The following is a 25,329-nucleotide window of genomic DNA, read 5'->3' on the forward strand; positions in this document are numbered from 1 at the left end:
TGAGAGGTCTTGATATTTGGTCAACAAAAAAAGAAGGGAGGTTCGTAAACTACCTTAAAGTCGTCTCCTTAAAAGTACTAGACAAGAACTTGTAATTAAAGGAGTCAGATGCGCCAATTATTGCCACTCGAGTATTAAGTGTGGTGATATGTTCACGTGGATCACCTTTTCTATCAAAGTTTACTAGTGATTACACTTTGAAATTTTCTAATACTAAAGTGTCCCACTCCCACATTTCATCAAAGGGAGGTTAGGGATCACGGCCTTAACTTTTTCTAGTGGATTGTAACTAAGACGTTATTGAACAAATATAAATATTTAAATCAATAACTTAAAAATAAAAATAATAATATTTAATTATAATAAATATAAATATTTTTTTAATCATAGAACATAAAATAGAAAAGCGGGAATTTTAATTGACACTAAACCTAATACGAAAACAAAACTTTTTAAATAAATAGGTATCAAGTCTGAACTTTTTTGACACGTAAATCAAAAGTTACATTCTAAAATTCATTATCGAAACAAAGCATATTACTAGACCTCGATATCAAGTCAAAAAAAATTCACTTCAAATTTATTTATATAATTGTTAATTACTCAAAATTTATTTATTTTTGAGTAATCTCTTGAGCAATAGAGAAGAAGATTTTTTCCATCAATAATCTTGATTCAAAATGCCTAAGCATGGTAGAAAGAAATCTAAGCAATCAAACTCCAAATCTAGTACAGAACATTTACAAAGGTACTGTTTTTATATAATCCCATCAATTTTATTTGTTATTTTTATTCATTTTATATATGTATTTATAATTCATAATAAAAATTCAAACCTAATTGCAACAACTAAAGAGTTAAAACTCATTTGAAAAACCCTAATTTCTCATAAACCCTAATTCCCAATTGAACATTTTCAAAACCCTAATTTTCCAATGCAGATCCAGTCCAAGCATTTCACTTCACGGTGGCTCCACTGGCCGTCAACCAGAAGCTTCTCCGGCGACGGGGAGCACCAGTCAATGCGGCATAAACAGCTTTGAGGCTGGGAGCTCTAGCGGGGGCAAGGAAATGTCGAGGTTGGTGCTGAATCCGATCAAGAATCACAAGCCTGAAACGTACGAGGATATGGAATTGGATGTTTCTTCTTTGCTTCTCAGCTCGTTGGAGATGCACCTTCCGAGTTACTTGCTCGGTGCGTCTCGCAACAACAAAGCTTCATATATGCGCGGTATTTTGCAAGATTACGTGCCTCCAGCATTGCGCTATAGGGTATGCTTCCATTTCTCGATTTCTCTTCATTAATATGTTTTGATTTTTGAGAAAACTTTTTTTTTTGTTTGCTTGAATTAATGGAAGAAAAAAAATGGAAGAGACTGTGTTTTTTAGTGCTGAAAATGTGTTCCTTTATATTAAGCAAAATTTTCAAAAATATATTGGTGAGTATTGTTTGTAGAGTTACGCTGATTATTATGAATTGGTTAGTACAGCTAGTATATTTCATTTTGCAATTTCTAAATAATGCTAACTGAGGGGAGAAGATGATGCTAAGAAAAACCTAAACTGAGGGGAGAAGTGGAATGGAAACACTGATGGTAGAGGGAGAAGCGGCCATCGCTGTCGCCGTGGGGAAGGTTGATGGCGACGATAACAAGGGAAAAACGGAATGGGGAAGATAAAGCTTGAAAGTTGCAGAGGAAGTTATCGTGAAAGAGCTTTGTGGTTTAGGGTTAGGAGGGAATTCACGGGGTTGAAAGAGTAAGAACCAAGTTGAAAATTGCAGAGGAAGTTATTTGAGTGTATAGTTAGGCATTTTGAATGCTATGAGACCAAGAAAACTTATTAAAGTTGTGAAGTTGATGTGATCTGGAGTAACAGAAACTCACTGAAAATGGGATGTGTTAATAATAATAATAATAACAATAATATTCTAGCATTTAGTTATCGTCTGCTATCGTAACTTTTGGTGAGAATGGGATGCAATAATGTTCTAGCATTTAGTTCTATCGTAAGTTGATATAGTAATAATAATATTCTAGCATTTAATGATATTGCGACTTTTGGGTCCATTGCTATGAACCGGAAGGTGGAACTGCCTTTGAGAAAATTTTCATTCATGTTTAAATATTAAGCAATAGAAAAGCTCACTTAGTTGTCATTTTTATGTTTATCAGCTTATAATATTTATTGTTTTTATTACCATTATTGCTGTGGTTGTTATTATTATTTTCCCATACTTTTTTGGTGGTTTGAATGTGATTATGGCAGGATCAAAAGCAAAAAGAATATAGAGAGAAGATAATGTCAAATTATCAGGTATGTTGTGCCAATTGTTAATTCATAGCCTACTTAGTGTGAAATGTGGAACCTGAAAGAAGGGACAAAACCCAGGGAGTGGCAAGAGTGGGCGGCAACCCCTCCATTTTAATAGATATTATATATTCACTACATGTTTTCTATTCAATTTTGCAGCCTCTGCATCAAGAGTTGTGCAGTATTGATCCCGTAGCATTCTTTGTGCCAACATTTCTGAAAGCAATTAACGATAATACAGAACAAAGTTTTAGAAGTATAATGTCTGAACCCGCCCCGGGCATTTTTACATTTGAAATGCTTCAACCACGTTTTTGTGAGTTACTGATAACTGAGGTATTTATCATTTTAATTATCGGGGTCTAAGCAATATTTTATTCTTTCTTTGAGTTATAGCTTATAACCTGCAAGGTAGTGGTATATTATGTACATACAGATACTTATATTTTTTTCTCTGTTTAATTTAATTTGTTGGCCTCTCTAGGTTGAACATTTTGAGAAGTGGGCTGGCAGAACAAAACTCAATGTAATGCGTCCCAATACAATGAATCAATATGGTGCTGTACTAGATGACTTTGGCCTTCAAAACATGCTTAAGAAGCTTATGGAAGATTTTATTTCTCCTTTGTCAAAAGGTGAGTGAAGTCTGCTTGATTTACTCTTGCTCATGGTGATTTGACCAATTATGTTTATGCACTTATACACTTTGAGAGACTGGCTGCTGTATAAGTTATTCATTCTCTTAAGATGTATTTTAGTCAATTGGTTCTTTGTTATACAGTGTTCTATGCAGAAGTTGGTGGATCAACCCTGGATTCTCATCACGGGTTTATTGTTGAATTTGGTACACATAGAGATGTTGATATGGGTAAGAGTTATGCCTGATTATAATTTCTTTATCGTTGATATATCTATCTAAAAGTGAATGCATATTCCCGCATGTCTTAGAATGTGGTATGCATTGCACTGTCTGGTTTTTCATCACTGTGTTTCTCATATTTAATATGACTTTATTTTCTTTTAATTAAAATAGAATTATATTTCCATTGTACAACCCATGTGCATAATGTTGGCCATTTATTCTAGTGAAGGCTAGCATATTTGTAAGCGGACCTTGCAACAACAATATATAATTCCCGCTAAACAGCTTTTAGGTTACCAATATCTTTTACTTTACTTTATACGCCTGTTCTAATTTCAACTTATTTCATGTCTAACTGATAATATTACATTTGTAGAGTTCCATGTGGATGACTCTGAAGTTACCTTAAACGTTTGCCTGGGTAGGCAATTTTCTGGAGGAGAGTTGTATTTTCGGGGAATGCGATGCGATAAACATTTAAATACATTGGGTCATTCAGAGGTAAGAGTTAAGAAATGGAGAGATGGAACAACATAAAAGCAAACTGGCATTAGGATTTCTTTTAAAATTTTCATGTTAAGTATGTATTGCTCTAATCTCAAACTGGACTATCTGATCCTTTAGTATTGAAATGGATGAGAAAGCTAATTCAAATTGTTATTCCTAATTCCTTACAGACTTTTACTACTAGTATTGCTAAGGAGATCATTGCTTCTTTCAATTTTTCATTGGTATGATTCTGAGTACCTTTTTTTTTTAATGGAGTGTCTTATTTGAAAACAGGAGATCTTTGATTATTCGCATGTCCCTGGTTGTGCTGTGCTTCATCATGGTCGTCATCGCCATGGTGCTAGAGCCACAATTTCTGGTCATCGGGTCAACCTACTTCTGTGGTGCAGAAGGTGCTTTCATATTTTGTTTGCGATTTTAACTTCCTATATTAGTCTAATACACCTTATCGTTGTTATCTGCCATGCATAGTAAGGATGATAGAGCTAGAGTTATTCAAGAACTGGAAAAAAAGATAGAAACCAGATAGAGTGAATAACAACAGTTTTCTGTTATTTCTACTGAGGGAATTCCCTTTTATTTTTACAGATGGGTGCAATGAATGAATCCTTCCATTCCCTACAATGCTCTTATTTATACCCCCTAGAGTAGACTTTTAGAATAGGAGGTTTATAAGGGATATTGGGGGTTCTAGCAATCTCTCAAACCTTATGTTGCACCGCTGAAAAACAACGCATATAAGTTTATAAAACTCTGTTGATCACTTCTGTCTGATTATCAGACTCTGTATGATAAGTCGTGCTTATGCGCAACTGTGTGCCTTACATTTTAAATAGTTCTTTCTAAAAATGACGCATGAAAATAATATCTCTATCACTCACTAAGGATAGAGGTATCCCATGCAGCTTCACCACCTCCCTAGCAAAGATCTCAGGCAAAGCCTGGCGTATAGGGGTGTTTCAAAGGTACAAAGAGTATACTTACTTAATCTGTCCACTATCATCCAGTTTGTGTTGAGCCTTCCAAATTCTTCCTGACGGCTTTCTATATTTGCCTTTTTTATTTAATAATTTTTTCCTATTGCGTGGGAAATAGCAGCTGAAGTCTCGGATTGTGACGGCATATTCATAGCATTGGTTTTGAATTTTGTTTTCCTTTACTTTTTTTTACCTGAATGGATTCATAATTTATATTATTTTCTTTTCATCTTTATTATTAAATAAAATATGGAGTTTCATTATTTCCGTGCAGTTCAGTTTTTAGAGAAATGCAAAAGTTTAAAAGAGGTTTCTCTAGCTGGTGCGGTGAGTGCAATCAAGAGAAGAAATCCAAGCAAGATAAGCTGCTCACTACCGGAATGGTAAATAAACTTGTAATCTGCATTCTTCATGCTCATGCATTACATTATAGGAAGAGTGTATCAGTCGTATTAATATTTGTCCCCTACCTCCCGACACTGACCAGTACAGACAGTACTTGCCAATTGCTTCTACCTAGTACAATTTTTGCATCACTTGAATGGTATAGGAACTTTGTACAGCATGTGTTGAAAGAATCAAGTTATTCTATGAAACATCATGTACTAAAGGAGCGTTGGGAAGAAGTTATTTGGGCTTATGTCATAACATGAGCATTTATATTAGTTTGATACACTTATTTCTTTTTAAATATAACTTATGAAACACATAATAAGCAATTCCTTAATCCTTAGGCTACATAGATCCCATGATGATAGAAATGCATGTTGACTGTTGTTTTGTATTATGTAACCGTACGATTTTATTTTTATGCAGGAACTGTTGATGAGGTAAGGTGAAGCAACTGCATAGTCTATTTTGTACAGCTTATCAGTGGAAGTAAATGGTAGAAAAATAAGGCCAGACTTCAGTTAAGTTAAATTTGTTCAAAATGCCTTTTAGTGTGAGGAGTTCATGGAAACATACATATGTGTTGAAATGTGGAGATGGCAGAATTCATCAAACATAACTTTTGTAAAACATAACTTTTGTATGTTTGGATCTGCGTTCACAAGTCAAATCTCATGTCCTGATGCATGTTCAACAAGAAATTCCTGAAGTTACAATATGAAGTTTTGGGGTTGAAGTGCTCTTTTTCTGCAAGTATGTGAAAATCAAACTCGAGTGACAAAGAATGGTTGAGTAAGATATGGTGCAGAAACTCTGATAAGATCTCATGAGCTTGGGTGATCCAATATTCTAAATTCAAACTGAGTTATTGTTTAAGTATTCCTTATAGATTTTGAATTCACTTTTTATATTATTTTTGATACATTATAAATTATAATTAAGTCATTATCTAAAATTTTGTTATTACTGATAAAAAACACTCGGTCAATTGGATGGTTCTATTAGCTGGATTATAAAAATAAGTCAACAATGATTATTTAATTTCCTAGTGAAAACCGCAATTGATTCTCATTATAACGAAAGTCAAATTTAAAGTTGTTGATAAAGAATTATTGATATCATTTATCATATTTATTTGAATTACTATTGATTTAAGAATCATGTTATATTTGATTCAAAATTGATGAAATTATAAATAGGTATTTAAAAGAATGATAAAATTTGTAGAAAAAAATTACACTAGATTTTGGTGTTTCTTTTATATATGTAAGTATAGGTTGACGTTTATCCTCTCTACAACTATTATTATTTTTCCTCTCTACATCTAATAGTTGAGATTTCTTAACGAGATAGATAAATTAATTTGACTCACAATTATAGTTCGTTTCCTAAAATTAGATTTCCTAAGTTTTTATAAAGGGAATTTTTCATTGCACCCTTATACATTCTCTTAGGTCCATGCGAAAATTTAAAAATATTTCATATATTCGGAAATATATCTTTGAACACACCATTTTTTAAATTTTATTTAAAGAATAATTCTGGGATGTATCTGCGAAGGGATTTTAGAAAGCGTATGATTCAGTATGATTAAGGTCAGTTGGTGTTTTATGGATTACATGTTTATTAGGTTTTGATTTAATGATAAATATAGATCATGGATGTATGCATGTATTTTTATGAAAATCTTGTAGTTTTAGTTAATAATTATCCGACCCAAGAGATCACCATCCAAAGGGGTTTGAAGCAAGGTGATTTCATGGCACCTTTCCAATTCCTGTTTATGGTGGAAAGTTTGAGTGGGTTTTTATTACCAGGGTAAAAGGTTATAAGGTTATGACCTTTTTGTGGATTTAGAGTGGGCTCCTCATATCTTAAAGTCTCTCATATCTAGTATCTAGATGATAACACTATCTTTGTAGAGGCTAATTTAGATAACCTCAAGGCTATTAAGGCTATTCTTTAATGGGTTTGACCTTGCCTCGAGTCTTTGGGTGGATTTTGCAAAGAGTAGCCTCATTAGGGTCCATATGGATCCTTATTTTTGGGACTTTTATTGTGATTTTCTCCCTTGTAAGAAAGATGACACCCCTTTCAAATTTCTTGGGTTACCGGTGGGAGCTAATCCCCATAATGAGTCTATGTGGGAACCTCTATTTACTTTGTTGTATGATAGGTTAAGCTCTTGGAGACATCAGAATGTAAGTGTAGGGAGACTGGTGGTTTTACTCTTTTCAATTCGTAATATTATTCCTATCTTCTTCTTGTCCTTCCTGAAAATATCTGTCATGGTTTGAGAGAAGATTTTTAAGATCCAAAGGAAGTTCCTGTGCGGATGGGTTAAAAAGGATGATAAAATTGATTGAGTTAAATGGGTTGATGTTTGCAAACCTAAGCACAAGGGGGTTTAGGAATTTGGAAACTCCGCCTGGTTAATCTGGCCCTTTTGGCTAACTATATATGAAGGCTCATTTCATGTTCCTTTGGGCTCTGGTGTGATATTTATATTCTAGATATGGAATCCAAGTGTTCTCCTCCCTTTTAGGAGTTAGGTCTGCTGGGTTCCACTCTGCATTATTCTAGTGAAAAGGGGTGTCTCTCCTGGAATCGAAAATGGAGTACGCTTCTAATTGGTTTGTGACTAGCCTTAGTAAGAAGGTGACATCGGGCCTCCAAAACCCCTTTATAAGGATCTGAATTTGGTCATATCCTTTATCTGATGGGTGTCCTAGGATCCTCGGTATTTATAACCAGCATGATTGGGATATGGCTCATGTTGGCGGGTTTTTTTTATGTTAATATGACTTGGAATTTGAAGTGAAAAGAGCACTCTTCGTTTACCAAGAGGTGATGGTCCAAAATCTCCTTTTAGCCATTTAGGAGGTTACCCTCTCCCAATACCATGACAAGTGTTGCTAGGGGAACTCAGAGGACGGGGTTTTTCTATCCATCGCCTCAACTTACTTTACCCTTTTTGAGAGTGATATATATATATATATATATATATATATATATATATATATATATATATATATATATATATATATATATACATATAACTCATCTGGTCAATTAGTAGATCTTGGTTCTTCTTCTTATTTGGGATAATTGAGCGACCTTTAAACAAAAAAAGGGGAGTGAATTGTGAGAGTTTGAAAAACAATTTCCAAATAAAATCTTTGACAAAATCAAAGTTTAAAACACATTTATAAAACAAATAAGAAATTAGCAGCGAAATAAGGTAAATCAGAGAGAATGAGATGCAACGGAAAGAAATTGAAATGTAAAGAGATAAAGAAAGAGATAAAGTACAAAGATTTATAGAGGTTCGATCAAATAACGTAACCTACTCCTAAAAATGTATTCTTAAGAGTTTCCACTATGATATTGTGTGATATTTTTACAGGTTTGGCACACGAATCTCCTTACAAAAGGACTGGAGTTTTTGACTGGATATCCTCCCAGCCAAACACATTGTTTTAATTATGGAGACCTCCACAACCAATAACAGATTTTACCACAAAGACAATCTCGAACTGAGAAAGAGAGGGAGAGAGAGAGAGAGAGCTTTTAACAACATGTTAAACTCAAGAACTAAATTAGAGTATTGATTACGGAGACCTCCTAAGCAAACACATGATTTTTCACTAGTATAATCTCGAAAACCAAACATCGATTTTATAACTTTCAACTAAAAAAATCAAACAAGAGCTTTTCAAATGATTTAGCTCAAAATCGAAAACACACTTCTTCCAAAGAGATATTACAACAAAGCCCTTACACCAGACCCAAACACTCATAGGTAAGAGATTCACTCTCAAAAGCAATATATATATATATATATATATATATATATATATATATATATATATATATATATATATATATATATATATATATATATATATATATATATATATATATATATATATATATATATATATATATATATATGGAGAGAGAGAGTGAGAGAAAATAGGAGAGTGAGAAAAGGTGTTTGAAATATGTTTTCTGGTGTGTATGTAACGAGGAAAGAACCATCTATTTATAGGATAAAAGGTGGTTTAAATATGGAAAGAATCCATGGACTTTTTAAGGATCCTAATCGATTATGCAAGTCCGATAATCTATTATTAAGTACAAAAGGAAGGTTTTCAAATTGCGTAGTTACTAGTTTTATACCTTTACAGACACATATCACTCGACACTAGGTCAACGAGCTTTCACACTTCTCTTAATTCACAACTCAAAAAATTTAGGATCCCTTGCTAGATTTAACATTGATTTAACATTTCATCTGAGACTTGCCTTCTTCAATTCAATCTTATGATGCTTTAGATAATTCTTAAAGATAAACATCATCATCATACAAACTTATTGATCCGGGATTTTCACTAACTTCATCGAACACCACTTGATATTAGGTGTTGTCCTCTAAAGATAGGCTTACATAACGTAATCTCTAAGCATTAGATGTTGACTCCACCTTATAGAGTTGTAACCATCAAAATTACAGAGACTTGATCACCACATCTGATAAAAACTTTACGTCACAGTGTTGTCATCATCAAAATCAAATAAGCCATCTGATTGTTGTATGCATTACACCTGCGAACACAAAGATCCACATGTCTGTTAGGTTCCCTAGGCTCTTTGGTAATTTTGACCAGGATGATTGGACCGTGGGTCAGATTGGGGTGTTTTTGGTTGGTAATATGACATGAGATTTGAAGTGGAATAGAACCCTCTTCACCTATTAGGATGTGATGGTCCAAAATATGCTTTTAGATATTCAAGAGGTTACGCTATTCTTATATCCTGACCGGTGGTATTGAAGGCACTGAGAGGACGATGTTTTTTTTGGTTGCCTCAACTTACTTTCCCCCCTTGATAGTGATATGCATTATAATCCTCTGGTCAATTTAGAGATCTTGGGGTTTCCTCTTATTTGGGATAGTTGGACGCCTTCTAAAGTAGTTGTTTTTTCTTGACAACTTCTCCAAGAGAAGGTGACTTCTAGAGATAATACATTTAGGCATATGGTGTTAATGGATACTGATAGTGTTATTTGTCTAGTGTGTGGGAGGAAGGTTGATTGGGTTTATAATTTGTTTGTAAGTTGTGACTTGGCAACGTCTGTTTGACATGCGATATTTAGGTGAATAAGTTTGTGTTTTATTCTTTCTAGAGATCTTAGTTCTATTTTATTGGTCATTAGATCTTTGGGTGAAAGGTTTAAGGTGATGGGTGTTTGGTTATGATGAGGCACTATGTGATTTGGTCGAATTGAAAATCTAAGAACAATATTTTTTTGGCTCCTCTATCACTTTGAAGGATGTGGAAAATAAGAGTATTTTCTCTTCTTAGTTTGAGAACTCCACTCTTTATCTAAGCAGATAGAATGCTGAGTGTATGTTGCCTTGTGGTTGTGAGTTCTTGATGGTATCTCATTAAGTGTTTTTTCTATTGATGATAGTTTCTTTTAGTCGAGATCTACTTGTTATTTCATGGGGGTGGTTCTTGTTTGACTATTTATCCTCAAAATAAGTTTATCTTAAAAGAAGAAAATAAGCATGATGGTACAAGATTTTACAAATATATTACGTTGTCCAGTTGTTGATCTTTCCATTAATAGTAGACATAACTTAATATGTCTGTCAAACTTTAAGAAGTAGAATTATATGAGCAAAAGTGTCTAGTATAAAGAAATGAGAAAAAAAACATTATGTGATGAAGTAGTGATTCGAAAGGTTATAATGAAACATAAAATTAAGACAAAAAATAAAAAAATACCTACAATTAAAAACTACAATTAAAAAATTTATCTTGAATAAAATAAAATTCAAATTAATTATATATGTAATAAATTAAATACATAATTTTCAAGATAAAATTTCTTTATTAATATTAATATTTTATTAGAAAAAACTAAAAGTTCAATTCAATATTTTTCAACATTATGGATGAAATTTATCAATTTATTATGATTATTAATATTTTTCTATATGTTTGAATTTGGACTTCCACCCCCTAACATATATTTGTGTCAACCAATATACTCTTGATCATTAAAATTTAAATTTATTATAAAATTATGAACTTTATTTTTCATTTAGGAATTCCAATATCCTAAAATTTAAATAATAAAGGATCAAAAATTCCAAATTCAATGTATTAAGTTTATTTTTTATAAATAACATTGGATATTAGATCAAACAACTGTTTATATTTTATATTACTTTTAATTTTTTTTTCATCTTCATACATATGCTAAAGATTATTAGTTATAAGTGACAACTACTTTAATTTTATATGTTTCATGAGAATTTATTATTTGTCATTTTTCATATATTAAAGATGATTTTTGAAATGGTGTATTTCATATGATAACGAGTATTATATATGTTAGAAATTTAAATTGGTTTAAAATTATATCTTCTATTACATTTTTATATTATTTTTGTCTATTATTTATCTATTATATATCAAATATCTAGACTTTCTTAAACAACCACATACAAATTTGCAATTTTTTAAAATTATAAATTACAATTAACATTAACCTCTTTTAACCAACTACATTATCAATAATTATAATAATAGTTATTTTCTACCTCGCTATATTTTACTACGGAAAAAGCTCGTCTGTTGTACGGGTTTTCATAACAAAAAATATTTAATTCTTTTTATAAATTAAAAAATAATAATATTTATGTTTGAAATTAAATTCTATAATTTAATGTATTTAAAAGTACTTATTTTGTTGTGTTATAATATATTTAATAAATTTAAATAATTATAATATATTTTATTATAAGAGTTCATTATGTAACAATTTTTAATAGATCTTACAAATGAGTATAAATAGTTATATTTTGTTAGAACTTTTAAGAAAAAGTTAATAACAAATATAATAGTTGTTTTGGTATTTTTATATTTATTATTATCATTTATATTTCAAATGTTAATTTATAACTTAAAAAAATTAAAGAAGTAATTTGAATTTATATTGTTAGTTACTATTTATATTGTTAAGGGAAATGAAAATTTTGAACTATATTTATCTAGATTTATTATTAGTTATATTACTAATAAATTCAATGTTGTTATGTTCCTACAACAAAACAAACTACACCATAAAACATTGCTACTTCAAATTCGAATATATTTTTTCTCAAGGATAGGACTCCAAATCTTAACAAGACCCTACTAACTAAGGACACCTTTACCCCAACAAAAAAAAAAATCCTCAAAGTCAAGTTTTAACTTAAACTCTTTCTCTTCAATTTGATGATAATGACTCGTTTGAAGCCATTAAACATGTGGTCTCTAGTGTTGCGACTTCATGTACATTTTCTCTTCATTCATACATTTTTCACCATTAAGAACATAACACTCTGTCGTGTATATTTGTACTTATAATAGGAAATCCACCATTTACTATTTCTATGCCCAAATTTATTTATCAAAATATTTCTTTCAACAATGTTTTGTTCTTCTCTGATTTTCAATTAAGCTTAATTTTTATCTCCAAACTCAGTAAAAACCCTTAGTAGCAATTAATATTTTTTCAATATTCATGTTGTATTTCAAAATTTTCTACACAGAATATATGATTGGAAATATTGGACAACTCAACAACCTTTAATTTATTAATCAGGCTTGTCATTTTTTTAATAATAACTCTTTTTATATTGAATTATTCTCATTATTAGTGTATATTTCAAATACACTATGAGTATTTCAAATACAGTATGTGTCCTATTTATAAGATATATGTAATGAATGAAAAATCAATATGTAATCCACTAGTTTATGGACATCCATAACCATGTTATTTATAATTATAACACTCCCCTATAGATGTCCATCAAGAATATGCATCACTAAGACTTTACTAAAAAATCCTGTGGAAAAATTTCTAGTGATGAAAAAGTAGTACAACATTCTTTGTTAGGGAATTTCCTTATTACTAATCAATACAAATGATTTCAAACAAGGAAGTAACATATTTTAGAGAAAATCATATTTAACATTCATTAATCATAATACTCCCTTTGGATATTTGTTTAAGATATGTCTCGTTAAAATCTTACTAGAAAAAACTCAGTGAAAAAAAATTTAGTGAAGGAAAAAGCATACAATATCTTATTACGATAAATTCATTTCTCCCCTAAACTGAACCATCATTTCTTTGAGGATAAAGATCAATCTTTTGTACTAGTTGGTTAAAAGTTCTATTTGGGAGTGATTTTGAGAAAATATCTAAAGGTTATCACATGAACGAATTTGTTAGATGCTTATATCACCATTTTTCTGAAGATCATGAGTGAAAATGAGCCTTTGAGAAACATGTTTTGTCCTGTCTCTTTTAATGTAACCATATTTCAATTGAGTGATGCATGCATATATTTATTTTCCCAGAAGTCAAATCATAAGTCTTTTGTGTGTGTGTGTGTTGAATTAGGGACCTCAACCAAACGCATTCTCGACTTGTCTCATGTAGTGCTAAAAAATTCTTCATGATTAGATGAAGTTGTTGCTATGGTTTTTTTTACGGATCTTCATGAAATAGTTGTACCATCATAAGTAAACAAATAATTTGTGCAATCTACCATTATGAAGATCTGACTAGTAACATGTTTCTGCATAACCTGTTAATTCTAATTTGAATATTTTGGAATAAAACAAACTCATGTTCATTGTACGCATAAGATAACAAAGTATATATTTAACTCTATTTAAATGTCTTTGTGTAGGTGAAGAAGTATATCTTACTAATATATTGATAGAAAATAATATATCATGACATATGTAATTAACAAGATAAACCAATGCTTGAATTGCACTAAGATATGGTACTTTTGGACCAACTGATTTTTTATCCCCTTCTCGAGGTCTTAAAGAATCTTTTGCATATCCAATGGTCATCATTGGGGTAGAAAACATACATGAGATTTGTGCATATGTATATATTTTTTAACAATTATGCTATATAACATACAGGATATGTTCAAATACACACATTTTATTACTTTTTCTATATAACTTTCTTGACGTATGGAAATTTAATTGTCAAAATATTAACCTAGTAAGGACAATGTCTTTCCCAAGTCCTTCACCTCAAACAATTTATTTAAACAATTTATAGCTTTTGAAATATTTCTTTCTAAAATATTTCTTTTTAACTTTATCTCACTAAAGTTTAGTCATAACACTTTTGCGAAAGTTGTTTTACAAGTGAGGCAGTTGTAATTCTAAAAGAGTAGATCTATAAATTCACCAAACGAATTTGTTTTTACCTTAGTCGAGTAATTCATCCATTTAGGTATTGTTTATTTGGTTTTGAAGCTAAACTTGTTAAAATCTTGATTTTGGGAATTTAGTCATTAAGTCCACGGTTCGGTTCAAAGGCTTAGTCCGCATAAAAGTCTTCATCGGTTCAAGCACAGTATGGTGTTAAAATCTTAATAAGATTTGAGATAAGTCCGCTAAAAAATCTCCTAAGTTCTTGATTAGCCCGGTATAAAATCATAGTTTAGTTCGTGAGCTCGGTTTGGTATTAAAAGCTCTCCCAAGTTCAAGATTAATTCATGTAAAATCTTGGTTTAAAGCTGGAAGAATAGATGCTCCAAATTTCTTGTGGAAAAAAGACTAACCACTTTGATCCATCATTTATAAGAAAGAGTCACCGCTTCTCTCCTTGTTTGCTGTTTGGTTGGAAGTAAGACTCAAACTTCAATTTTATTGTATAAGTGGACTCGAAATTTTAACCTACTAAAAACTCTTAAGTTTATTGAATACTCTCAAGAGTAAATCTTGGGGAGAAGACTAAGTCGTTTCTTTTGTACCGAACATATATAAGTTCTGGTGGTATTTCTCTATTCCTTAAAATTTTAATTTACGCAATTTATTTTCCACTGCTTATTTCAAAAACCTTTCTAAAATGTTTTCAAACTTTGAGATTGATTCAAAAAGTCTTTCAAACTCCAATTTTTCTGAAACACACAATTCATCCCCCTTCTTTTGTGTGTGAAGGAAGTCACATGTCCAACACCAACAATAATTCATAAACCGAACGACGCATCAAACAAAAGAGAACTATGAGAAGTAATACAATTTACAAACAATATAATCTAATAAAATACATTGTTTGACAAATGCACATAATAATAGATAAAGGGTCTGTCCTGACATTTTAGAGGTCTGAGACAATTAATAAAAATGAACGCCTAATAAAAAACTGAACAACTTACTTGAATTTTTTTATTAACTTGGTTGGGTACGATAGAATTTGCATTTTCCAAATGTATGGTACAATCCCGTTTGATATTATTTATAAGGTCCTCCATCATTTTTCTTTTCGAGATTATGCTGACTGAAGTTTTTTCATCATTTTTATTATTTAATATATATATATATATATATATATATATATATATATATATATATATATATATATATATATATATATATATATATATATATATATATATATATATATATATATATATATATATATATATTCTCTTTGATGAAGCTTCTTTATTAGTAGATGATGTATCTTCGAAACATATATTTTAATTATTATTTGCAAATTAAAGAAATAATTTTGACATTTAATTATTTAAATATTTACCATTAAAGATTTTAATATAATCAAAATCACATAATTTTTTAAAACCATATGTCTACAAAATATTTTTTAAAATATATTTAAATTAAAATTATAGGATCTCATTAAAAAATTAACATAAACTACATTTTGTTTATTATAGGATTATAAATTTCTGAAAGATAATTTTTAATAATTTATAAAAATCCTAAATTGGTTAATTTGTAACTTTTAAAATGAGATCAAACTTAAAGTCTTTATAGGATAAATTTGTTGTTGAATTAGAACAATTGAATCATATGGAATATCTAAAATATTTAATTATTAGAAGTTATTTTTATAAATTAAAATAATAATTTTAACATCTAATTATTTAAATATTTATCATTAAATTTTTAATAAAATAAAAATCACATAAAATGATATATCCAAAAAATAAACTTTTTTTTAAAATTTTTATGTTAAATAACATTAAATTTAAGTAATGTTTTAAAATATAACAAAAGCATAAAATATTTAAAATAATATTAAAAAATTAAAATAAATTACACTTTGTTTATTATAAGATCACAAATTTCTAAAATATAATTTTGGAATTTTAAAATGAGAGGAAACTTGAAAACTTTATAAGATCTAACTTTATCGTTGAATTAAAAAATTGAATTGCCAGAAGTACCAAGGTAGGTATAAATCCAGAACATGTCATCTAAACTTTATTCTCGAAAACACAGTTCCACCCGCTCGGTCAGTTGTCTACTTCAAAATAATTATGTAGCAATGTATTATATTTATCACAATTTAATTTATAAAACCCATCACCAAAAATTGAAACCTCATTTTTTTTAAATTTTAAACTGTGAGTCTGTTTGTCCTGATCTAAAACTGACTCTGAATAAATACATTAGCACTATAAGGGTGACAATTTCGGTTTTTTTCGTAACTTTGATTTTAAATCTTAGTATTGTTTAAATTTATAATAAATTTGTGTGCATGAAACTTTGTTTCTATTGATCACAACTACCATTGCAAAGATAAATGTACAAAGAAAATGTGATAAGACAATGGTGGATGAAGAAGACGAAGACAACGGTATTCGGTTGGCAAAGACAATAGTGGGAAAAAAATGATATTTTGAAGTTTTGTTTATTGTAAAAATATAATTTCATTAGGTAAATTCTTATCTACCAAACTCAAAAATAAAAAACAAAATTTCGACAAACATGGAATTTCGTCAATAAATTTTGATCGTGCAATTGAAAGAAAGATCGTTGTATTGGAAATTTCATAAACAAAATTTTCATATTAATTAGATAGTACAGCCGAAAGGATAACTTATATACTTATAATATAAAAATAAAAACAAAAGAGTGATGCAAAATAATAATAATGAAAATTTGTAAGAAAAATTATACTGTGAATATATTTTTATGCGATATCAAATTATAATAATTTAAATAACAGGGTTGAAACATAAATAAAGAGGGTCTAAGGCTCTGTTTGGTAAAATTAGCTGATAGCTTGTAGCTTTTAGCTGGTAGCTGATAGCTGGTAGCTGGTAGCTGATAGCTGATAGCTGATAAGCTAATGTGAGTGTTTGGTAAATTAGCTGTTTCATTAGTTGATAGATACAAAATGACATTAATGGCATTTCAATTAATGAGGGTAATAATATATTTTATTAAAATAATAAGGGTATTAATGGAAGAAAAACTCACAAGCTAAAAGCTACAAGCTCAAAAGCTACTTCAAATAGCTTTTGAAAAAAAGCTAAAAGCTAGTAAAAAAGCTACAAACTAAAAGCTAAAATAGAGTTACCAAACAGAGCTTTTTTATTAATACGAGCTGAAAAGCTAAAAGCTAAAAGTTAAAAGCTCTTTTTTTTGTTTTACCAAACAGACTCTAAATAACATGGTTTTGCATGTGCTTAATATTGAGGAAGAGCAGATTCGTAGAACATTCGTGTAATGTTATTGTTGGGTGACAACTGTGTCTGTAATGTAATGCAGCTGTTTGTTTGTTTGATTGATTAATCTTTCACTCATCACTCAATCAAACCACCGCCGCAAACCATCGTTTTCACTCTTCACTCTTCCCACGCCCTTTGTCGTGTCCTTTTCTTTTTCTTGTTAATGTCTTAGTAAAACACTTAATTATTCACTTATAATAATACTGTTTCATTTTTTTATTATTAATAGTAGTATTTATCAAGAAATTTAATACAGAATAATGGTTTTATTAAATTATACTGTAGTTATTAACTATTTAAGCGTTTGGGTGTAGTACTGTTTTAAAAGCTAGTGTAGTGTATTAATTATAAAACATGCTATTTTTTTTAAATAATTAATATTATAATTAAAATTGCATTTATTTTAAATTATATTTTATACTAAATTCACATAATAAAATTGAAAGATCTCTACGACTCAATTAAAGATTGAGTTCGAGTTCACTCTTAAACATGAATGAATGTTAAATTCTCTTTTGAAAAAAATCTTACATGTAGAAGATATTTCATTATAAAAATATTAAATAATTTTTTATATAAATTTTAAATAATTTATATTAAATATTATTCATTTGAAAAGTTAAAGAACATGCATTTCTTTTAATGTACTTGTTCTTGACTGTGTGATTTCTTTTTTTCTTTCGTTATGTCACTTATGTGTGATTTTTGTTTTTTTAATTTTTATTTTTGTTATTTTTTTAAAATTTTTTTGTCAAATATCTAACTACTATAAATATTTTTATGCAATCTTTACTAAATAAATACTCACTATAATATGAATTTTTTCTCTTTCCCTCTTTAAAAATTTATAAAAATAATATTAGATATCTTAATTTAATATTAGATTAAATGTTTTAATTTACAAGCTTTATTTAATTTTTTTTTATATTTATAAACATACGTATTATTAAAAAGTTCATTTTTAAATATTTTTTAATTAATATTATGTGTTTCACGGTTAAATTATTATTAATTATTTTATATTTACATAACAAAAATATTAATAAAAAGTAAAAATACAATAGAATAAAATTCTTATTATCATTATTTATTATATTTTTAATTTATATAAAACTATTAAATGAGACAAATAATATAATAAAAAAAGTAATTTATATATATTCAGTCTAATCACACCAAAATATTAATTTCTATATATCATTAAAAATTACTGTAAAAAATATTTTTCCAAACAAAACACTACCAAATACATCAGTATGCTTTATATTTTGAGTCAAAAAAAAAAGTATGCTTTATTTTTTTTCTAATCTTGAAATCCAACCCACCAAACCAAATTAAAAAAAAAGAGCATAAATAGAGTAATCACCCACTAATACAATTAGTCTTGTACTAATCCTAATCCTTGTAGTACCTTCATTTCATTTCATATACATATCTTTGAGAGAGACACAGAAAAGACATAGATCTATCAGATTTAAGACTTCACACACTTCCATCATCAACATCATCAACAACACTATCTTCATTCATTCTTCAGATTCAGTCATCAAACAACAACAACAACAACAACAACAAGATGCATGCTAAGACAGACTCCGAGGTTACCAGCCTAGACGCATCTTCCACCACAAGATCCCCTCGTCGACAAGCCTACTATGTCCAAAGTCCATCTCACGATGGTGAAAAGACAACTACCTCCTTCCACTCCACACCCGTCATCAGTCCAATGGGTTCTCCACCTCATTCCCACTCCTCCTCTAGCCGTTTCTCCGGTTCCCGCAAAATCAACAACAACCACCGCAACACCAAACCTTGGAAAGACATCGATGTCATTGAAGAAGAAGGTCTTCTTCAGAATCAAGATCATAACCGTTCTCTCTCTCGTCGTTACTATTTCCTTGCCTTTATTCTTGGATTCTTTCTCTTGTTCACTCTTTTCTCTCTTATCCTTTGGGGTGCTAGTAGACCCATGAAACCCCATGTCGTAATTAAGGTCAAGTTTCGATTTTTGTTGATTTTATAAGATCTTGTAGCTGTTATCTTAAATGGGTCTTGATCAATTTTTGATTTTGTGTTTTGCAGAGCATAAAATTCGATCATATTAGAGTTCAAGCTGGTTCTGATGCAACGGGTGTGGCTACTGATATGATTACTGTGAATTCGACTGTGAGATTCACTTATCGGAACAAAGGCACATTCTTTGGTGTTCATGTTTCATCCACTCCTTTAGATCTATCCTATTCAGATATCGTAATTGGCACCGGCAATGTAAGTGTATCTAGCAGCAATGTTTTAGAATTCTGTTTGACTATTAGTCAACACATCTGTGACCATTGGATCGAGATTGTACTAGCTAGATTTCGATGTAGTGATCCCGATCCAAGAGTTATAGATGTGAGGAAGGCTTGAATTGATGTAATTGTTTACCAGAGGTAATCCAAGTTCAATACTTTAAGGGATACGAGAGTGTGTCCGATGTTTGACACGTCAGAATCGTCGACATCAGCCATGGTATTATCGAAATTGCTAACATTAGGCGATCTAGATTCAATACTTAGAGGGACATGATGAGTGTGTATACGATGCTTTAACTCTAAGTCAACAATTGAATGCAGACGGCAAATCAGTAGCTGCTGGATTAAGATCGAATTACCTAAATTTTGATGCATTGATCTTAGTCCAACTGCTACCAATGTGCTGAGCCGTGATTCAAGACTTTAAGGGCACGATGGTGTTTGATACATAGAATTAAAGACACCACAGACACCAAACACAACATTCATGAAATAGGCAATCTAGATTCCATATTTTGAGGGACATGAGGGCGTATGACACATGTTGGAGTCACGGTCACTAAACACGGTATCAATGAAATAGGCAATCTAGATTCAATATTTTGCGGGACATGAAGGTCTATGACACGTGTCAGAGTCACAGACACTAGATACGATATTAATGAAGTACGCAATCTAGATTTAATACTTTGATGGACACGGTTATGATGTTTGACATATGTCAATGTCGTGTCTGATGTTCATGCGGTCACCTCAATTTCATAATTTCTTGACATTAGTTATTGAAAAATTTGTTATGAATCTTTTTCATTGGATTTGAAATTGTTATTGCAGATGAAGAAATTTTATCAATCAAGGAAAAGTCAAAGACTAGTGAGTGTATCAGTGATGGGAAGCAAGATCCCATTGTATGGAAGTGGTGCTAGTCTAAGTAGCACAACAGGCATGCCAAGTACACCAGTGCCATTGAAATTGAGCTTTGAGATTAGATCAAGAGCTTATGTGCTTGGAAAATTGGTGAAACCAAAATACTACAAAAAGGTTCAATGTTCTGTCACATTTGATCCCAAGAAAATCAATGTTTCTGTTCCCCTCAAGAAGAATTCTTGCACCTATGAATGATTGAGCAATAAAAAAGTGATTAATTTTGGTTAAGAGGATACAGCTAAGAGATGGAAAAACGCGTTTTGTAGTTATAGAAACATAAAGACATGTTTGGATTCGGTGGAAACTTGTGATGAACATTACCTTTTTTTTTTTTCTACTTTATTTAATTTTTTAATTTTGTCCCATCATGTGATAATAAGGTTAAGGTGTCCTAATGTATTACTTGTATTCATTATAAAAATGTTGTAATTTTATTTCTTTAGGTAATTATTATAGACAAAACGTTGAATTATTCTTTGATTAGTTTATGATGTTAGATTTATATATTCTAAGTTACATATGGGTGAAGTCACTTATTGTAAGATGGCCAGCTTGTTCCACACACTTTGCCTATTTTCATACATAATCTAAAAATAAAACATTTATTTTTATAAAGTCAATGCATGTTATCTCCCTTCTTTTTTGATAATTGAAAGACATAAAGACAAAAGCTAAGAATCAGGATTAAGAGTACTACACCCTATTAAGGATTTGGATCCTATAAAGTAAGAAAATGAGTGTCAATCTGTCCTTCATTACTTACTGTAATGCCCAGGTTCATTTTCATTACTTAGCATATAAGATTTGTGTGAGCTAAATTGAAAAATAAACTTTACTCTGATTTTGTAACTTTGTAAAAGTGTAAGTTTTGATTGCATTTTGTATCTATATTTATTCTTGCACTTTTTATTATTATCTACTCTCATGCTTTAATAGTGCTTTAATAGTTGCTACATTGTTTAAGGTTAGTATATTTCTACTTTCATTTTGCCTTCATGTGAATATTGTATAGGTAGTGTTATATTTGTAAAAGGCATTGCCTAGAGCGATGTTATGAGGTGTTATATTTGTAAATGAGGTGTTATATTTGTAAAAGGCCTTGCCTAAGGCAATGTTATAAGGTGTTATATTTGTAAAAGGCTTTGTCTAAGGCGATGTTATAAGTCCGATGTTATAAGGTGTTATATTTGTAAAAGGTCTTGTCTAAGGCGATGTTATAAGTCCGTCTGAAAAGAGGCGACGACAAAGGGTTGTTCAGAGGGAGGTGTCGTCTCGCATTGTATTCCTCTCTCATCCATTCGTAAAAAAATGTGGATAAGACGTTTTATGAGGTAGAGAGAAAGTAAAGGTCATTAAGTGACTCATGACTGACTCCCTTAGAATAGGAACTCAACTGTCCATTATTTGACTAAGGAAACGGTGACCCTTTTCGAGAAAAGCCTAGGTCATGGAGGCCCCTATAAATACATCACTCCTAAAGGGGAAAAGGACATATTCTAAGTCTTACACATCTTCCACAACCTTAAAAGAGCACCCACGATCCTACAACCATAACACACGACTAATTTTACCGCTCGCATGCAATCAAGTAGTGTCGGCCACAAACAGGGCGCCTCACCTCATGTGAGGTGGTTCCTTAAACAACCTCAAATATTTCCGTACAAGGCTTCTCGCTGCCGTGAGCAAGCCTCTTATAAGGCCTTTGAGTCTTCCTGCTCTTATAAGGGAAACACACACCTGCATTTTTTAACAAATACATAACAATATGATTGATTGATGAAAAGTAGGAGACAAAAGATTCTTTTAATTTCTATTTTGTGAAAGTCAAAAAATTCTAAACTCATTTTTTTCTTTCTTTATTTTATTTTTTAAATGTGAGACTAAGACTATTTAATTTGCTTTTAAAAAAAATAGTTTTTTTTTATGTTTTCAAAAATAATCTTTATAAAAATGTTAAAAACAATTTAAGTTTATATTTTTATAATTAAAAGATTAAATTTAAATCATGTAACATAAATATATATTATTGAAGATTAAAACATATTTTAAATTACAATTTTTTAAAAAATGTGTATTTAAAAATAATTTTAAATTTCAGTGATCTTTTAAAAATTTATGAAAAATGATAAAATACAAAATAATATATTTAAAATTGTTATTTAAACTAAGTTTTAAATTTTAAAATAAAATTATAAACTTCTTAAAATAAAAATATGCAATATTTATAAAAATCATTTTTAAAAAATTGAAATACACATAATTTATCTTTTTAAAAGTTATTTAAGAATAAAGTTAATTTATACCCTAGGAGTAGAACTTAAGAAGATTTTTTTTTTAAAATAACAATGTATTAAAAAAATTACGCAAATAACCATGTTTCGGAGAAAATTACGCAAATAATCAAGTTTCAGAAACCTTTTACACCAAGGCGCCATCTGAGATGGCTTTTTTACTTTTTCTTTGCCCTAGGCGCCATCTGACATGGCACATTCAGTACTACCAAGCCATGTCATATGGCGCCTCCATTCACTTTTTAGGAGGAGGAGCCATCTCATATGGCTCCTCCTTGTACATGTGTTTTCTATAAATAATATCCCCTTTCTCCAATATTCTTCACACTTTTTCACTAGATCTTCTCATTTCCTCCTAAATTTTATCAGCATGGCTTCTAAGATTTTCACAAGAGATGGATATGTATTTTTCTCGGCCGTCAAACTGCCGAAAAAAATCAAATTTTGGAACATCCATTCCATGGAGCGCCTTAAGTGAAAGTTGAAACGCTGGTTAGAGGGGGACATCGCAACGGGTGAAGAAATTAGAAGAATTCAGAGAAGAAGAACTGCCACCTCACTTGCAACTGTAACATCTCACACTTGGTTGGAGGAAGTTGAATGAGACAGAGACGTTATGATGATGATGCACGGTTCTGATGACATTGTTTTGGTGCTTGTAATTTCTTAGATATTTTGTCGTGTTGTTGACGTTTTTTTATCCGCTGTATGTGTTGTTTTTAAGTTGTTATGTCATTTTATTTTTAACAATCGTATGTGTTGTAACAAATGTTCTTAATGAAAAAAAGTCATGCTTAGATCTTAAAGGAAGTGTGCATACAAATTTCAATTGGTTGAATCACTAGCACGAGTGGGACAATTTTTTTATTGTGTCCGACTTGATGACATAAACCACACTTTCTTTCTAGCTTATCAAGCTCGTCCATTTCAGTTGTGATACATTTGCTTTTGGGACGACCCTTTTTATTTCTCCGCATTTGGTCATTGTGCCAAACAATTTCCCCCCTCGTAGGCAGGCCAATAATCCTCTTTTGCTAACACTGCAAAGCCATTATTGTATATGTGGAGAAAGGTCTCGGACTTGTAAATGGGAGACAGAAGTGTTAATGCATCTAAGTGAGAATGGACACATGCTACAATGACATGGGAGCAAGGCATACAAAATGCTTGAAACTTTCCGCAATTGCACCAACGTTCTTCTAGTAGAACCCTATACTCTTGTGTTGGTAGCCCTTCGTTGTGGTCGATTGTCTCTTTGACCATGAAATTCTGGTTATGTCGGTCAAACCTTGTAACCATATGTGTGTTGGCCTTCGCACATTCTTCCTTGATAAATCTTGTGAAACATTCACTCCACAATTGTCCAGCTCGTAACACCGCGTCAAACAAGAGAGTATAGTTAGGGTTCCGCTGTTTTAGCCTTTCTATACGCTTCATTATGTAAGAATGCAAAAAAAGACGCTTGTAATTTTTATGGATGCGCCCTCTTGCTACATGTATGAGGTTGGTGGAGATTGGGCTCTCTTAACCCCATGAACGACATGATATTCAGCTTCCCTATGCAGCAAAGTAAGTCCACAACGCTATCTATTTTATTTTGATTAATGATATATTTGTAAAAAAAATTATTAAATCTCTTTGTTTTAGGTTTTGCGTAACTGGCATGGATCACACGAAGAATCCTCGACAACATCTTTCTTTGTATCGTAATCTTTTGGATCACCTTGGGGAAGGTGATGTATGTATTACCCATAAATACCAACAACCATTCACCACCCAACAACAATACCAACATCAAACCCAACACGCAACAACCTCCCATCAAACACAACGACGACGGAGATCCACAAGCACCCAACCCCAAAGCCAATATCAAAACCAGTACACTCACATGCCCCACACAAAACCACAATACCAAGAACAAACACAATACTTTCGACATGCCGATGCGGGCCCTTCATCATCTCAACGTAGCCCAGACATGGACATACATGAATAATATTCCCCAACCGATCCCACATACAGCCAACCATCACATCATACTAGCCAACAAACGTATCTGTACCAAACTCGACAAAATCCAATTCCAACTTACCCCACTTTTTCGGATGAGCAATGTTATCGAGTTCACATCGACCCCACCCCCAACCGATGCGACCAGACTTTGACAACATGGTTCAGCGA

The 25,329-nt window shown here is 30.9% G+C and overlaps 2 protein-coding genes across 3 annotated transcripts; both read left to right on the forward strand.

Annotated features, from left to right (window-relative positions):
• The first annotated feature begins 674 nt into the window (after positions 1 to 674).
• LOC131603911 (2-oxoglutarate and iron-dependent oxygenase domain-containing protein CP2-like) lies at positions 675 to 6,094 on the forward strand. Of its 2 annotated transcripts, none has more exons than XR_009284549.1 (10): positions 675 to 748; positions 942 to 1,272; positions 2,269 to 2,316; positions 2,473 to 2,649; positions 2,798 to 2,948; positions 3,095 to 3,181; positions 3,552 to 3,676; positions 3,959 to 4,077; positions 4,942 to 5,045; positions 5,479 to 6,094. XR_009284549.1 is itself a non-coding variant. In XM_058876371.1 (10 exons), exons 1-10 carry the CDS (start codon positions 681 to 683, stop codon positions 5,494 to 5,496), a joined length of 1,233 nt encoding a protein of 410 aa, XP_058732354.1. In that variant the 5' UTR covers positions 675 to 680; the 3' UTR covers positions 5,497 to 6,087. The 2 variants fall into 2 exon arrangements, 1 of the variants encoding a protein (XP_058732354.1); XM_058876371.1 differs by having other exon boundaries at positions 4,937 to 5,045; positions 5,479 to 6,087.
• Positions 6,095 to 19,002: 12,908 nt separating this feature from the next.
• On the forward strand, positions 19,003 to 21,053 carry LOC131603913 (uncharacterized). The gene is made up of 3 exons (XM_058876372.1): positions 19,003 to 19,626; positions 19,716 to 19,901; positions 20,762 to 21,053. Exons 1-3 carry the CDS (start codon positions 19,210 to 19,212, stop codon positions 21,047 to 21,049), a joined length of 891 nt encoding a protein of 296 aa, XP_058732355.1. The 5' UTR covers positions 19,003 to 19,209; the 3' UTR covers positions 21,050 to 21,053.
• Positions 21,054 to 25,329: the final 4,276 nt, after the last annotated feature.

The sequence above is a fragment of the Vicia villosa genome, linkage group LG5, assembly GCF_029867415.1.
Source record: "Vicia villosa cultivar HV-30 ecotype Madison, WI linkage group LG5, Vvil1.0, whole genome shotgun sequence".
NCBI lineage: Eukaryota > Viridiplantae > Streptophyta > Magnoliopsida > Fabales > Fabaceae > Vicia > Vicia villosa.

What these genes read in the sequence shown, in the direction of transcription:
- LOC131603913 (XM_058876372.1), top strand. Translation starts at nt 19,210, where the DNA reads ATGCATGCTAAGACAGACTCCGAGGTTACCAGCCTAGACGCATCTTCC. An exon ending in AACCCCATGTCGTAATTAAG is followed by an intron (nt 19,627 to 19,715) that starts GTCAAGTTTCGA and finishes TGTGTTTTGCAG; the next exon opens with AGCATAAAATTCGATCATAT. An exon ending in TCGTAATTGGCACCGGCAAT is followed by an intron (nt 19,902 to 20,761) that starts GTAAGTGTATCT and finishes TTGTTATTGCAG; the next exon opens with ATGAAGAAATTTTATCAATC.
- LOC131603911 (XM_058876371.1), top strand. Translation starts at nt 681, where the DNA reads ATGCCTAAGCATGGTAGAAAGAAATCTAAGCAATCAAACTCCAAATCT. An exon ending in AGATAATGTCAAATTATCAG is followed by an intron (nt 2,317 to 2,472) that starts GTATGTTGTGCC and finishes TCAATTTTGCAG; the next exon opens with CCTCTGCATCAAGAGTTGTG. An exon ending in TATTTCTCCTTTGTCAAAAG is followed by an intron (nt 2,949 to 3,094) that starts GTGAGTGAAGTC and finishes TTTGTTATACAG; the next exon opens with TGTTCTATGCAGAAGTTGGT.